This window comes from Myotis brandtii, unplaced genomic scaffold, assembly GCF_000412655.1.
Source record: "Myotis brandtii unplaced genomic scaffold, ASM41265v1 scaffold517, whole genome shotgun sequence".
NCBI lineage: Eukaryota > Metazoa > Chordata > Mammalia > Chiroptera > Vespertilionidae > Myotis > Myotis brandtii.
The window spans coordinates 147,529-162,425 of record NW_005369706.1 but is presented as its reverse complement, the minus strand read 5'-3'; the positions used below and the strand labels follow the sequence as shown (position 1 = coordinate 162,425).

Sequence of the window (14,897 nt, the reverse complement as noted above, 5' to 3'; positions counted from 1 at the left end):
TTCTCCATTTGAAGATCAAGGAGGCCTGGGAGGTCCAGGAGGCAGCAAATCTTCAAGACCATCCAGAACATTAATCTGGCTTCCTCAGAGCCTCTGAGTCAAGCATTGAAGGTGGCACCATTGCTCGGAGAAACCCCACCATGTGCCTCTCCTTAGGTCTGCATACCTCAGCAACAATCCAACCCCAGAAAAGGGCTGCTTTTTCTCTGTATTAAGGTAGAATTTCAGAATTCACAAGATTTCTGTAGAGGGAAAGGAGGCGAGAGAAGAAGAACAGATGGGCAAGGGCCCATTCTGTGTGTGTTTTGTTGTTGTTTCTTTTAAATTTATCTTTATTGAAAGTATTACAGATGTTCCCCTTTTTTTCCCATTGACCCCCTCCACCCAGGTCCCATTTCTTTACCAAAACCAACTTTCAATTAATAAACAACTTCAGAAGCTCAGAACTTTCTTAGTATGTGTGTTAAATAGAATAACCTCATACAAAATGGAAGCCAGAAAAAAAGTCCTGATTCTGGCACTGTTGTTTACCTGCTGTGTGACCTGGGTTATATCACTTCATTTATCATTTACCGGCTTCACCTACAAAATTAGGTGACTATGTGAGATGATTTCTATGTCCTCCTTCCATTCCTATCACTGTTTAAATTTTAATAATCACATATTAGTAAGCATCTAATTCAGTTGAGTATTACTCTGCAACTGAGCAAAACTTTCTATAGGATAGGGTAAAAAAACACCCCCAAATTTCTGGGATTTTACTGACCATAAAGAGGTGATGAAAGAAAATGATATTAGAAGTGCTATAAGTTAAGCAACAAGCTGGAAAGATATTTGCAACTTATATTACACAAAATGGCTAATTTCTCTAGAATATCTCAAAGAACTCTTACAAATTAATAAGAAAATGACCAACCGCCCAGCTGGTGTGGGTCAATGGTTGAGCATCAACTCATGAACTAGGAGGTCATGGTTCGATTCACAGTTAGGGAACAAGCCCAGTTTTTGGGCTCCATCCCCAGTAGGGGCCATGTGGGAGGCAACTGATCAATGATTCTTTCTCATCATTGATGTTTCTATCTCCCTCCCTCTCCCTTCCTCTTTGAAACCAATAAAAATATACACATCCTATATAATAAAGAGCTAATATGCAAATGGTCATCACGCCCTCACGCTGGGGGCGGGGGCTGGGGCCCCTGAGGCTGCGCCCCCCACCCCGGCGCTGGGGGACCTGAGGCTGGGCTGGGGGACCTGAGGCTGTGCCCCCCCACCTGCAGGACTTGACGAGGGTGGGGCCAGCCAGGTCTCGTGCGATTTCGAGGTGCACACGGGTGGGCAGGGGACTTGACTCTGGGTCCCGTGGCACACCCCAGACTCTGACAGGAGGGAGATTTTCATATACATTTTACTAATTTTCTTTCATCTCTGACACTTCTATAATAGAGAAAGGGCAAATAGCAATATTAAAATATTTCCTCTAATTAATTCCCTTTTAATGTACATGGATTTCATGCACCAGGCCACTAGTGTGTGTGTGTGTGTGTGTGTGTGTGTGTGTGTGTGTGTGTATGTATATATGAAAATTACAAATAACTTAATAGAAAAATAGGCAAAATGAGGCAAGAAACGCATTCCAGACACAGAAAAAAAGCACACGCAAAGGCCCCAAGGCAAGAAAGCGTTTCTTGTATAGGTACACAAAGACCCCCAGTGTTGCTGAAGTGCACTGAGAAAGGGGGAGAGCAGGAGATGATGCTTGGAAGCAGGGGCTTTGTAAGGGTTTTTAACTTAATCCTAGGTACAATGAGGTCCTGGCCAGGTACCTCAATTGTTTAGAATGTCATCCCGATATGCCAAGGTTGTAGGTTTGATCTCTGGTCAGAGCACATACAAGAAACAACCAATGAATGCATAAATAAGTGGAACAACAAAATGATCTCTCTTTCTCTCTCTCCTTTCCTCTCTCTAAAATCAATCAGTGGGGGGAAAAAAAACTTTAAAAAATCCTAGGTACAACAAATGGTCATCAATCCAATTCATGTTTTTAACAGAGCTCTTTGGATACTATGTGGAGAATGGACTGGAGGGGGCTGAGAATGGAGGTGGCATTAGCAAGAGATGATGCTGGTTTGGCCCAGGGTGGTGGCATTGGAGATAAAGAAAAGTGAATAGACTTGAGACATTTCAGAGATATAATCAACAAGATTGGTGATAAGAGGTGGGGGAAAAGAAGTCAAAGTGATCCCCAGGTTTCTAGCAGCTGGGTCAATGGAAGTACTATTTACTTTACTGGAATAGGGAATTCTGAAGGAGGAGTGAATTTGCGGATAGGGAAGATCAAGAGGTCAGTGTTAGCCATGTTAACTAAAACATCCATTTGATGGTGGCAGTAATTAGATACATGTGTCTAGAGCTCAGAAGAGAAAGCTGAGCTAATACTATAAATTTAGGACTTGTCTGCCCACAGATGGTATTAAAGCACAGGAGTATATGATATCACCTACAAAGTGTGTGTAGTGCAAGAAAAGGCCCAGAACTCAGTCCTGGAGACCCTAACATTAGCAGTCAGAAGAGGAAGAAGAGGTGATAAGAGAGAATGGCAAGGAACAGGCAGAGAGGTAGAAGGAAAAGCAGGAAACTGCCAGTGAAGTCAAGAGAAGAAAAAAATGTGGGAAGGAAGAAGTGGTGAGAAGTCATGCAAGACAAAGGCTAACAAACATCTCGATTTAGCAACACAGAAGCCCTTGGTTACCCTGGCGATCTTCTTCCATTGTGAATAGAGTATAATTAATTTACCCATACTCCTTTTAATGGGCATTTGGATTGTTTCTAGTTTTCTACCATTGTAAATAGTGCTGTGGTGAATGTCCTTGTACATATATCCCTCCCTCCCTACTTGTACATATGTCTGAGAGAGTACCTAAAAATGGAACTGCAGAAACACAGTGGATTATAGCTAGGAAGGCACTTAGAACCTGCCTTGAACTTGTGTTTCCACAACCCTTGGTAATCATCTTCAGTGTATTACAGCAATAATACAATATATGAAAGCCAGAGCCAATCAGCAAATGGATTTATTCTTAGTCAACTGTTCTCCAAGGCAAAATATTTACACTGTGGGTAGTTGGGTAAATAAGTTCAGAAGTTCCCTTTACTGTCTTAACAGAAACACAGATTTAAAGAAAGAAGATCAAACTAATTTTCACTTCAGTCCTGACCTTTTAGCACTGAAGCATCTATATATACTGATGGCTGTCTTGAATTGTTTTGAAACTCCCAACCAAATATCCTCACCTTTTATTTGTAATGAAGTACTTGCTAAATAGTAGATTCAAAGGGAGACAGGTTCTATACCACTGCTTTCTTCCAAGCCAGGTTCTTCCTACTTTTACACTTTGTACCCTCAGAATGCTAAGAGACGCGAAGGCCTAATCCTTCTGAATTTGGTGTTAGACCAGGCTTCTGGCCTCAGACTTTCCTCAAAGGCATTTAGAGCTATTAGCATTATTCTGACACAAAATATGAAGGTTATTGATTTGAGGAAGGGGCGGAGGCATTCTGAAAATTTAATGTTGAGGAGGAAATATTTGCAATGAGATTTCTATGATTAAAATATCATCTCTCTTCCCTGCCCAGATTTTTTTCCCCTTCAGTCTTTTCTTCTTCACATGCTGAATTTAATTCTGCAACTGCTCATTAATGCTCAGCTGTGAGGCAGGCAGCTGATGGAGGATGCTAAAATTATCTGGGGAGTAATAACAGTGTCTCAAACTTTTCTAAGGCCAGAAAACAAAGTTCCTGAACCATGACTCTTACTTATAAGCCCTCAGATAGAGCAAAGGGAACACTGAGCCAAAAAGGGAAAATGGAAACTCCCAAGTTTTAGTGAATGTATTTTCTTCTGGAACAATTTCACCACCAAAATATTACAAAGAAGCAAAGAGGTTAACCAGGAAGATCTAAGGGTCAATTTTTTTTTCTCATCATCTTACTGAAGAAGAAAACTAAATATAAACCCTGTTCTTCCTTTGGACTATGGAGTAGGTAACAAGAGTGGGAAGAGTTGTGACAGGGGAAGGCACTGTGGGAGGGGGAGGAATATGTGTGCTGTGTTCTGCCACTATGTAGGGTGTGGTCTTCAGTCATAGTTGCTGGACATCAAGTTCATATTCTGTCAGAGGAATGGGATGAAGGTTAGCCAGATCAGTAGTTTTTAAACTCTTTTCGCTGCAGAATACTCTGTTCAAATGATATCTTATTTAGAACCTAACACATAAAAGGGATCAAAGCAGGATGACTAGGGTGAAAGGGTTCGGGCTCAGCCCTTTAGGTCTTCCCATTTTCTCAGAATTACCCCCTGAGGTTCCTCTGAAGAACTCAATTAAGAGAGTTTGAAAACCACTGAACTAGATTCCCTTTAATTCTAAAAATGTCAGAGTCAAACAGGAGCCTTCTGCAAAGAAACCAAATTCCATAAAAAGAGTCAAATTTTAATCAAGCAAAGGATTATGCTCTGTTGAAGTCAATGGTAAGTGAAATCAAAGCTAGCCATTCAAATGGACCCATCAATAGGTCCTTCCTTACCGCAATTCAATTATTTATACAGCAGAGAAGTTTAGTAATAGAAAACTCTGGAGTTATAAAGTACTCATGAGACAAGCTCTGATGCTAGAAAAATTACTCTTATCTACATATACATGTAAATGCATTGTTAACAATTAGAAAAACCCAGCGAGCGGCCTTTTCTCTGCTCAACTTCCTGTCGATGGCTTCTACAGAGAACAGCCACCACACTCATGGCCAGGATTTTGCGCTCAATAGTTCAGAGGCCCCCAGGGAGATAACATACTATGACAAAAGGCGTGCAATCCCTTGTTTGTACAGACTGGATTCGTCACAAATTTACCAAGTCAAGAATTCCAGATACAGTGTTTTAGCCCTCACCTGGAATTCATGAAAAATATCGTGGGGATCCACAGCACCTTCATAAACTGCATATTGTTACCAGCGTAAAAAGTACAAAAAGACGTCTATGCTGGGGAAAATATGTATTAAAGATGCTTGAATTAGAAAAAGCACATACTCCTTAAATTCACAAGAATATTCCTTAGTGAACCCAAAACTGAAAGTGGTTAAACATTTGATGAGAAGCAAGCCCCTGAAGGCTGTCACAAGGACTTCCAACAAAGGAGGACATGACTCACAGGTTCCTCAACAGCACTGGGGAATTAGTGGTGTCATGTCATCTAACCCTGTGGCCCAGGGAGCTATTAAGTCCTCATGCCAGAGCAGTTTCAGATTAAAAATTTCAGATTTGCTCTGGGTGGGTGGCTCCGTTGGTTGGAGCATCATCCTGAACAGCAAAAATGTTGTGGGTTTGATTCCCTGTCAGGGCACATACCTAGGTTGCAGGTTTGATCCTGGTCTGGGGTGCATACAGGAGGCAATGGATCGATGTGTCTCTCTCACATTGATGTTTCTCTCTCCCCTACCCTTTCTCTCTCTCTAAAATCAGTAAAAACATATCCTCGGTGAGGATTAAAAAATAATAATGAAATAAAATATTCAGATTTGAGTTTTTATTTAAAGAGAGTGAGAAAGTGTTTTCATTAAAATATATTTTAAATGCTAGTCATTTTCACCGACACAAAAAAGTAAAGCCCAGCTAATTCTATGAACATCAGCCAGGTTAAGTTTCCTCCAAATTTTATATTAATTTCTGACCAGAAACCTCCTATGTGTTCCTACAGTCTCTTGACTAGGCTTGTATAGGATTTACTAATTCCAAACTCCATATTAGAGTGTTTCAAAAAATAAGGGAAAATCAGGTCACTAGGTGTTGGAAGGAGACATTCATATGTGCCTTGTAGAACACAGTCCTGCAATCTGCTTAGGGAGCATACAGTGAGTGAACCCTAAAAGCCTTAAGGAATATCAGCAATACGTCTCCACTTAGTAAGAAACCTGAAGAAGAAATCCAGGCAGATCTCTGATTTTCACATTGTGCCCTATCCTACTTCTGTGCCTTAACTCCTGATATCCCCTTCCTTGGCCATGTCACCACTATCTTCCCAACCAACCAAATAAAATTCTATTCATCCCTCAAAGCCAGTTCAATAGTTAGGATATAAGCATCAGAAGAAAAATACCAGGCAGAAGCAAAATACTAATATGGGCTGGTTACTTTCTACACCTCTGTTTTCTCAACTATGAAACAGGAATAATGTCCCTCCCTCATGCAGTTTTTGTTAGGATTAGAAGTAGTCTCCATTTCTATCAAGAGTCTAGCACAGTACTTGGCACATTAATTCTAATTAAAGAGTTCAGGATTTATAGTTTTGCATAACTGCCATTTGCCCTTAATACCTTCCTGGAGAAAAGACAAACTACCATGCTCTGATGCTCTCTATGATCCCTTTGCACTTTCTCACTGCAAAATTAAGAATGCCCCTAAGATGAACAGCTTTTTCCAACTTCCTAACTCTCATCAGTGACACTGCGAGACTCAAACCCTCTATCTTGAGAATTGGCTGAGCTGGACAAGGAGGGAACTGAGGAAAGTGTGAGAGTTTCAATGACATGACTGACCAAGTCAGGCAGAGAAGGAAGTGAAGCCAGGAAGGGGACCGACATCCACAGCCTGGGTGTCCTGGTGTGACCAAAGAGCAGGATCAGTGGGAATAACATATGGAAGCACAGGAGGCTCTAATCAGGGGGTAGGCTTTCCAGATGTACATTTCAGAGGTAGAGTCTGGGTGATGATGGGGTTGGGATTAGATACAGGGGCACTAGAGACAAGGGGCAGGTTGAAGAAGTCGGGGAGATCAAGAAATTGTGAGTCCAGAATATCAGTCAGATGATTTATGTGGACCAGTGATGCTTTACTGGAGGCACGACTGGCCCCACAGGACATTTGGAAAAGCGTGGGAATCTTATTGGGGTTTCTCCTCCACCCCTTTTTTCTTTTCATTTTTTTTTTTTGGTTGTCACAATGTCACAGGGTGCTACCAGCATTTGAAGGAAGGCAAAAATGATGAACATCCTGCATAAAGAAGACCTGCCTTATCTAAAATGCTAATAGCACCCCCACTGAGAAACATTGAGAAGAGAATGAATCTGGAAGCTAGTGTCCCTGTGAAGGCAAGGAGCTTGACCCTGAGGCTGGCCCCCACAAAGCAAAAAATGGGAGGATAAGAGGATTATAGTATAGATAGTTGTGAGTCTAAAAGCACAGGTTTAGAACTTCAGAACAAGGCATAAAATACAAGAGATGGGAAACAGTATGGAGATGTAGCGGAGTAGCACCCCTGATGCCTGGCGCCAGAATATTTCAGAGAAGCATGTGCAGAAAGAGTAGGCAGACACTACTCAGAGACAGAATGCATGTCAAGGAAAAGCCAAGTTCAGCTGAAGAGAGGTGGGGCTAGAGAGGGTGAAAAGGGTAAGAATGCGAAGAAGTTTCTCTACAGAACAGGGAGTTTCCAAGTCCCATTAATCACATCTCAACACTGTCTCAAATCCTTCCCTTCCTTTCCATCCCTGCTGCCCCCCACCCTTAATAGCTTTCACTTTGGTTCTCAAGAGAGTCTCATGATGTGTCTCTGTGCTATCAATCTCTCCCCTTTCCAGTATGCCTTTTACACCTTTGCCAAAAGCATCTTTCTAAAATACAAGTCTGATCCTGTCATTCTCCCTGCATGAAAACCTTCAATTGTTTCCATTGTTTATCGCCTTCCAGTCCCTTCTCCCCTTTGTATTCTCCATGCCAGATGGCTTGCTTTCCTATTTCCTTTACTCATGTTCTGCTTTCTACAATCCTTTGCTTGAACCTATCATTCTGCTTTATTTTTTAAAAATATATTTTCATTGATTTCAGAGAGGAAGTGAGTGGGAGAGATAGAAACATCAATAATGACAGAGGATCATTGATTGGCTGACTCCTGCATGCTCCACAGTGGGGATCGAGCCCATAACCCCGGCATATACCCTTGACCTCCTGGTTCATAGGTTGACGTTCAACCACTGAGCTATGCTGGCCAGGCTATCATTCTGCTTTATGTTCAAGTTCAGTGCTTCAAGTTCACAAGTACCTCTCTTCCACTACCAGTGCTTCCTAAGTTTCCTTAAAAATAAAAATCACCTGAGATACTTGTTAAAAACACTCTTGGGCCCCATTCTGATATTGAATCAGAATCTTTGGGGGGGCGGGGAGGAGGGAGACAGGGAAGCCACATAGGATGGTTTTAAAACATATCCAACAAATCAAGGAATGACAAGTGCTGGAGAGGATGTGGAAAAAAAGGAACCCTTGTGCACTGCTGGTGGGAATGCAGACTGGTGCAACCACTGTGGAAAACAGTATGGAGTTTCCTCAAAAAGTTAAAAATGGAACTCCCATTTGACCCAGTAATCCCACTTCTAGGAATATATCCCAAGAAATCAGAAACACCAATCAGAAAGGATATATACACCCCTATGTTCATAGTAGCACAATTTACAATAGCTAAGATTTGGAAACAGCCTAAGTGCTCATCAGCAAATGAATGGATTAAAAAACTTTGGCACATCTACACAATGGAATACTATGCTGCTGTAAAATGAAGGAACTCCTACCATTTGCAACAGCATGGATGGAGCTGGAGAGCATTATGCTAAGTGAAATAAGTCAGTCAGAGAAAGATAAATATCACATGCTCTCACTCATTTGTGGATTATAATGAACAACATAAACCGATGAACAAAAACAGATGTAGAGACAGAGAAGCATCGATCAGATGCTCAAAACTCAAAGGGAAGGTAGGGGAGGGTGGGGGTAAGGGGGAGAGATCAACCAAAGGACTTGTATGCATGCATATAAGCATAAGCGATGGATGTGGACAACAGGGGGTGAGGGTGAGGGCAGGATTGGGGGGATGAGAGGACATTGGGGGGATAAGGACACATTTGTAATATCGTAATCAATAAAGGGGAAAAAAATAAAAGTAGAGTCAAACTCCCCTTCCTCTGAATATGAGCCAGCCTTCGTGATTCGCTTCTAATGAAGAGAATGTGGCAAAAGTGTATAACTTCTGAGGCTAGGTCATAAAAGGCAATACATCCTCTCACCCTGACTCCCTTCCTCCTTTGTTCCCTCACTCCCTCTTTGTCTGGATGTTTGCCCTTGGAATGCAGCCAACCAAACCAAGCAGCCAAATGGTGTTCTGAACAGGGCCTCAGCTGAGAGCCCAGATGCCTACCAGCACTGACCTCCTCACTTGTGAGTTGAGTGAGCCTTTAGGTAAAATTATAGTCACCAGTCTTTGAGCCACCCTGGCTGATGCTGAGGGTAACAGAGGCAAGCTCTGGCCAAATTAGAGATTTATAAGCAAAATAAATGCTCTCATTATTTTAAGCCACTAAACTTTGGAGATTTTTTTTTTTTCATGCAGCATAGATAACTGGTACCCCATGTGATTCTTAAGATGCAGGAAGTTTGGGGACCTCCTGCACTCAGGGTGTGCCCCCAAAATGTATACACACTTTGAATAATTTTTACTTCCAATGGGTTAAATTTGAAAAGAAAGAAATATCAATTGAGCTATCAGCTGTTAAGTATGTATACATTTTTGGGGGACACCCTGTATATAAACTATACTAAACGTACCATTAAGTTCCTTGAGGTCAGGGATTAAGTCTTAATAGCCTTCAGATCTTGATCCTTTTTGTCTGAAATAGCTTCATTAATTTTCTTATTTTAAATATAAGAATAATACATGTGCGACATAAAATTACAACAATATAAAATGCATAATGTAGAAGGTAAAAGGGCTAGGAAGTCTCATGCAACCTTCACTTCACCTTAAGCAATAACCAAGGTCAATAGTTTGAAAGGGCAGTGTTTTCCACATAGCAGATGCTTGATGGATTTGTTATTGAAGAAAAGGTGACACTGTAGATTACAGAAACCTCTTATTGATATTTAATTATATCCTAGATATAGCTCCCAGAATTACTTTCTTCAAATACTTACCATCCTTTTCTTAAAGCATTGTAGCTACCTATCAATTAACAAACTGCTTAGTGAGGTAAAACTACCATCTTCCTAAGCTCCTCCTCACTGTGGCATTTTTATTGAGCAAAGTCAATGTATTTGCCATCATGGTTTCTTTTTTTTTTCTTCTTTTTTTAAATATATATTTTATTGATTTTTTACAGAGAGGAAGGGAGAGGGATAGAGAGTTAGAAACATCGATCAGCTGCCTCCTATACACCTCCTACTGGGGATGTGCCCGCAATCAAGGTACATGCCCTTGACCAGAATCGAACCCGGGACCTTTCAGTCTGCAGGCCGACGCTCTATCCACTGAGCCAAACCGGTTAGGGCCATCGTGGTTTCTTATTTACATACTAGAGGCCTGGTCCCTTGGCCTGGCCTGCACCCTCTCATAATCCGGACCCCTCCAGGGATGTCAGACTGCCAGTTTTGGCCCCATCCCTGCAGGTCAGGCCGAGGGACCCCACTGTTGCACAGGGCCTCTAGTATGCATACTAGATCTTTGGTTAATCTCTTCCTGTCCTCTCCCCTCCCCCCTCCTCCCTTCCCTCTAAGATTCATCAGTCTGTTCCATGTTTCCATGCCTGAGCGTTGAGCGTCTGCCCCCGGTGGTCAGTGCATGTCATAGCTACCAGTTAAACGGTCGCTTAGGCTTTTATATATATAGACAGTATTTCTTCAACACTTGTTGAGTATCTACTATGTTCAAGTGTATGCTATACACTGGGGATACAAAATAAGCAGGAAAGGGGCCCTCATATCAAAGAACTCATGGTCCAGAGTAAAAGTCAGCAAACTTTTTCTTCAAGGGTCAGATAGTATATATTTTAGACTTTGAGGGCCATATGGTCTCTGCTGCAACTCTGCTGTTGTAGATGAAAGTAACCATAGACAATACACAAATGGTCATGGCTGTGTTCCACTAAATCTTTATTTACTAAAATGCAGCCAGTGGCCAATAGTTTGCCTACATAGTTTGTAATGTTCAACAGAACTTCATGCAATGATGAAATGTTTCTGTGATGTCCAATATGGTAGCCACCAGCTACATGTAATGAAATGTGGCCAGTGCAGCTGATGAATTGAATTTTAAATATTATTTAATTTTAATTAAAATAGTCATATATGTAGTAGCTACTATATTGGACAATGCAGGTAGAGAGAATGCACTTTCATTCCATTCCCTTCAACTAAATCAAAAATTGCTTTAAAACTCATCTCAACCAGGAAGCCTTTGTGACTAGCCTCTGTCCATGATGGTCACTCTCTCTCTTACTCTTACTTATTTGGGACTTGTGACATTTTGCTTGGTAATTATGTGTTTTATAATTATCTTTGAATTGGTTAACTTTTTCTTTCCCCAACTAAACAAAAATTCAAAGATAAAATGTGTCTCCTGATTATTATAGTCATCCTCCTTCTCCACAGTGCCTATATAGTGCTTAAAATACAAAAGGAGCTCAATAAAGCCATTTGATACCATGTGCTTCCTTTACTGATTTCCCTGACAGGTGGTAATGTTTGCTCAAGACAGATGGTCCTTTTGGACCAGAATCAGCACTTACTTGGAGAATATTTCTACAATAGCCGATGACTTGTTCTTATTGACAAGAGAAAGTTCTTTGGCCGTTACCCTCAATGATAGTGAAGTCCACTGCCGTCGATTAAATGGAGTTGATTCCATCTTGTCTACAGATACTGAAATACCTAGTCAATAAAGAAAATCAGAATATTAGACATAGAAGAGAATTCTCCAGCATCCAAGCACTGGCAGTGTTATGTTGAGAGCGAGCAGAGAGCCTCAGACCAACAGACCACACTCTTCTACCGGTTCTCTCAAAAACCATAACCTTGGTCAAATGATTCAATGTCTTTGGGTTGTAGTTTCCTGTAAAATGAGAAGGTTAGACCAGATGATCTTGAAGGTCTCTTCCAGTTCCATCATTTTATGACTGACCCTACTGTGCAAACATCGATTGGCCTTTTCCTGAACTTAAGTCTGTTCCAAAGTCACATTAGGAGTGAAATGTTCCACTCCTCTGAGTTACATCCCAGGGGAGGTACAATCAGTATCTCTGTAGACTCAGGTCCAAATTAGGTTCTACCTACATCCAAGTTTCTTTTGGCTGCCCTCTCTCCTCAAACCCTGCAGCACTGACTACCTGTTGGGGGAAGAACTGGGGACAGAGTGTGGATAATATAAAGAGCAAGGGCTTTAAGGCAAGATAGACTTCAGTTAAAATCATAACTTTGTTACCTTAAATTATATTATCTTTCCAGTTTTAGTTTCTTCAGTTGAAAAAATGAGAATACTACCTACCTTTATAAGGCTTTTGATATAGATTTAAGGAGGTAATATATTTAAAATACTAGGTATGTTACAGTAGTATTAAGAGCATTTAAAGTATAATATATTAGTAATCGCTTTTGTTATAATTATTATTATTTTAAGCCTTTTAACAATTGGGGAAATTACTAGTATAATGACTTTAAATTCAGGGGGCTAAAACCTCTATACTTAAATTCTTTCCTAAAATCCTTTCAAGTCAAAGACTGCATAAAACCCTTGGTATCACCTGGTCCCTACTCTGATTTTGTTTGTGTGTCTTTTTGCCCCAGTAATTACCAAAGGAGTTCCAACCTTTGTCCAGAAGAGGTGAGATTAGAAATGAGTCAATAGTTTCCTTATTTAAAGAGTGAAAAATATAGATGAAAGGACTACTTGCAGCTCTCTTTACAACTGCAGAGCATAACTGATCTGGTAGAATGTATGGCTCGGGTACTGCTTCCAACAGCCTTGACAACAGCAGAACACACCGTGCGCTTACCCAAGCAACCTGGGCTTCCATTTCACACTAAAAGTCCTGTGATACAAAGTGCGTGATAAGCAGCCCTAAGAGACCGAGCTTCTTTTTCACGTGTAGTATTTGTTTTCCCAACTAAAGCTCTATCTGAAAACAACACTAGTTTTGCTATTTTTGTTTACTAATTTGTTCTAATCCCCAAGTTGGAACCCAACATAGAACCCTCTTATGGTAAGGAGCTCTGGTGTTAGAGACAGTTTTGGCATCTAAATGGGCGTTGGCCCTATCACTTAAAGCTGTGTCTGTCCCTAAATCTTAGATTTTTCACCCATTATAATAGTGTTTCTTCATCATATCCTTATGAGGAATAAAGAAGATAAACACCCTGACATAGAATAAGTAAACAATAAATGTCTGGTTTTTATATGATCTCTTCTTCCTGGATAAATAACCTTAATTCTATACATGTTCTTTGAAATAAACCTGAATGTATTAAATACTACGTGATATTTCTCTAACTGTTTTCCAGTCTATAACTGACAAACCCACCAATCATTGTCAGCCTTTTCTCTAACAAGAAAAATACACTGAAACAACAAACAATTCAGCTACACTTCATTATGTAAAACCACAGTAATAACCCTTTAGAAAATAATAACCAACACTTTAAAACATTTGGTACAATCATGCTTCTAGCATAGGTGTGGGTATAAATGTTGTCAGTTCTTCTACAGCGATCATTTCTGAATCAAAGAAAAAAAAGACAAAAGATATGTTCTCAAGTTTGTAAAAAAGGAAAAGTATAAATTATTTGAGGGACTGAGTATGATTAAGAAAAGGAGTTTAATTCCCAAGTCTAATTTCATGGTTTTGATTACTCTTGTCCAGAACGTTAAGAAAAGTCAGAACATCTATTTTGGTATAAGGCTAGGGTAAGCACACTTTATACTCGAGGAATGAGGTGGCTCCCATCCTGACCACACTTCTCTTCACAGAAGCATACTGTTATTTCTTAGCACTATAATTAGCATCCTATGAAACAGATAAAGGAAAGAATCACCAGGTATCAGGTTACTGAGTAACTACTTCCGACAGGTGTAGGGAGAGGGCCCTACCCAAATAGTGCTCATAATCTATAGGGCTTGCTAACGTGTACATGAATAATTATAGCACAAGGCAGAATGTGGTTAGAGGCAATGCATGTTTTGGAGTACAGGACCTGATTTTCTGGCTTGGTGGGTGAGACATCGGATTGCTTTGGGATTTAGGAACACAGCAGAATTTCAACAAGCAAGGGTGGGAGGAACAGCATTTCACCATTAGGGAGTTGAAATAGCACAGGAGACTTCAATGGAGTTAGACTCTAGGTGCACTAGAAGTTGAAGATAAGCTATGGAAAGATAGAATGGGAACAGCTTGAAAACTATGCTAAAGAGTTTGGGCCATATTCCAATAGTGGAGAGAACTAGCCTGTGAGTGAGCTGAGGTCTTGTAATCTTAAAGTGCCACTCCCTAGCACAGCTGTGATCTTTATGGAAAATTAAAAAATCATTTCCCTGAGCCTCATTATGTGCGTTTGTAAGAAAAGAACCCTGGGAGAAACCAAGATGGCGGCATAGGTAAACACCGGAGATTGCTGCCTTGCACAACCACTTCAAAAATACAACTAAAAGACGGAACCGCCATCATTCAGAACCACAGGAAGGCTGGTTGAGTGGAATTTCTACAACTAGAAGGAAAGAGAAAAGCATACGGAGACTCAGAGGAGGTGCGGTACCAAGTAAAATACAAAGGTCCTGAGGTGCATGCAGAGAGGGCTGGCGGCTGAGGACACGATTGTCCTTTTCAATTGGGAGGGAGTCTCAGGCTCTGAGCTCCAGTACCGGGCAAGCCTCTAGGGACCCAGACTCATACGGGAGAAACGGGACTGTCTGGCATCGGTCGGAACTTGAGGGCAGCTTTCTCTCGGAGGCACTCGCGGCGATAGCCAGGACCTCTGAAGGCAGGAGAGCAGCCAGCCATACTGCTCGCTCCACCCGCCCTGTTGATCCCCTGGGACC

The 14,897-nt window shown here is 41.0% G+C and overlaps 1 protein-coding gene and 1 pseudogene across 4 annotated transcripts in view; one reads left to right on the top strand and one right to left on the bottom strand.

The window, feature by feature from the left end:
- The window catches only part of LIMA1 (LIM domain and actin binding 1), a 94,115-nt gene that overhangs the window by 45,534 nt on the left and 33,684 nt on the right, over window positions 1–14,897 (bottom strand). For all 4 annotated transcript variants that reach the window (XM_005877293.2, XM_005877295.2, XM_005877294.2 and 1 more), the window contains one exon: window positions 11,599–11,740. In XM_005877293.2, the coding sequence (XP_005877355.1) occupies window positions 11,599–11,717 (119 nt within the window). In that variant the 5' untranslated portion in view covers window positions 11,718–11,740. The remainder of the gene's footprint in view (window positions 1–11,598; window positions 11,741–14,897) is intronic.
- Window positions 4,797–5,303, top strand: LOC102261617 (annotated as a pseudogene).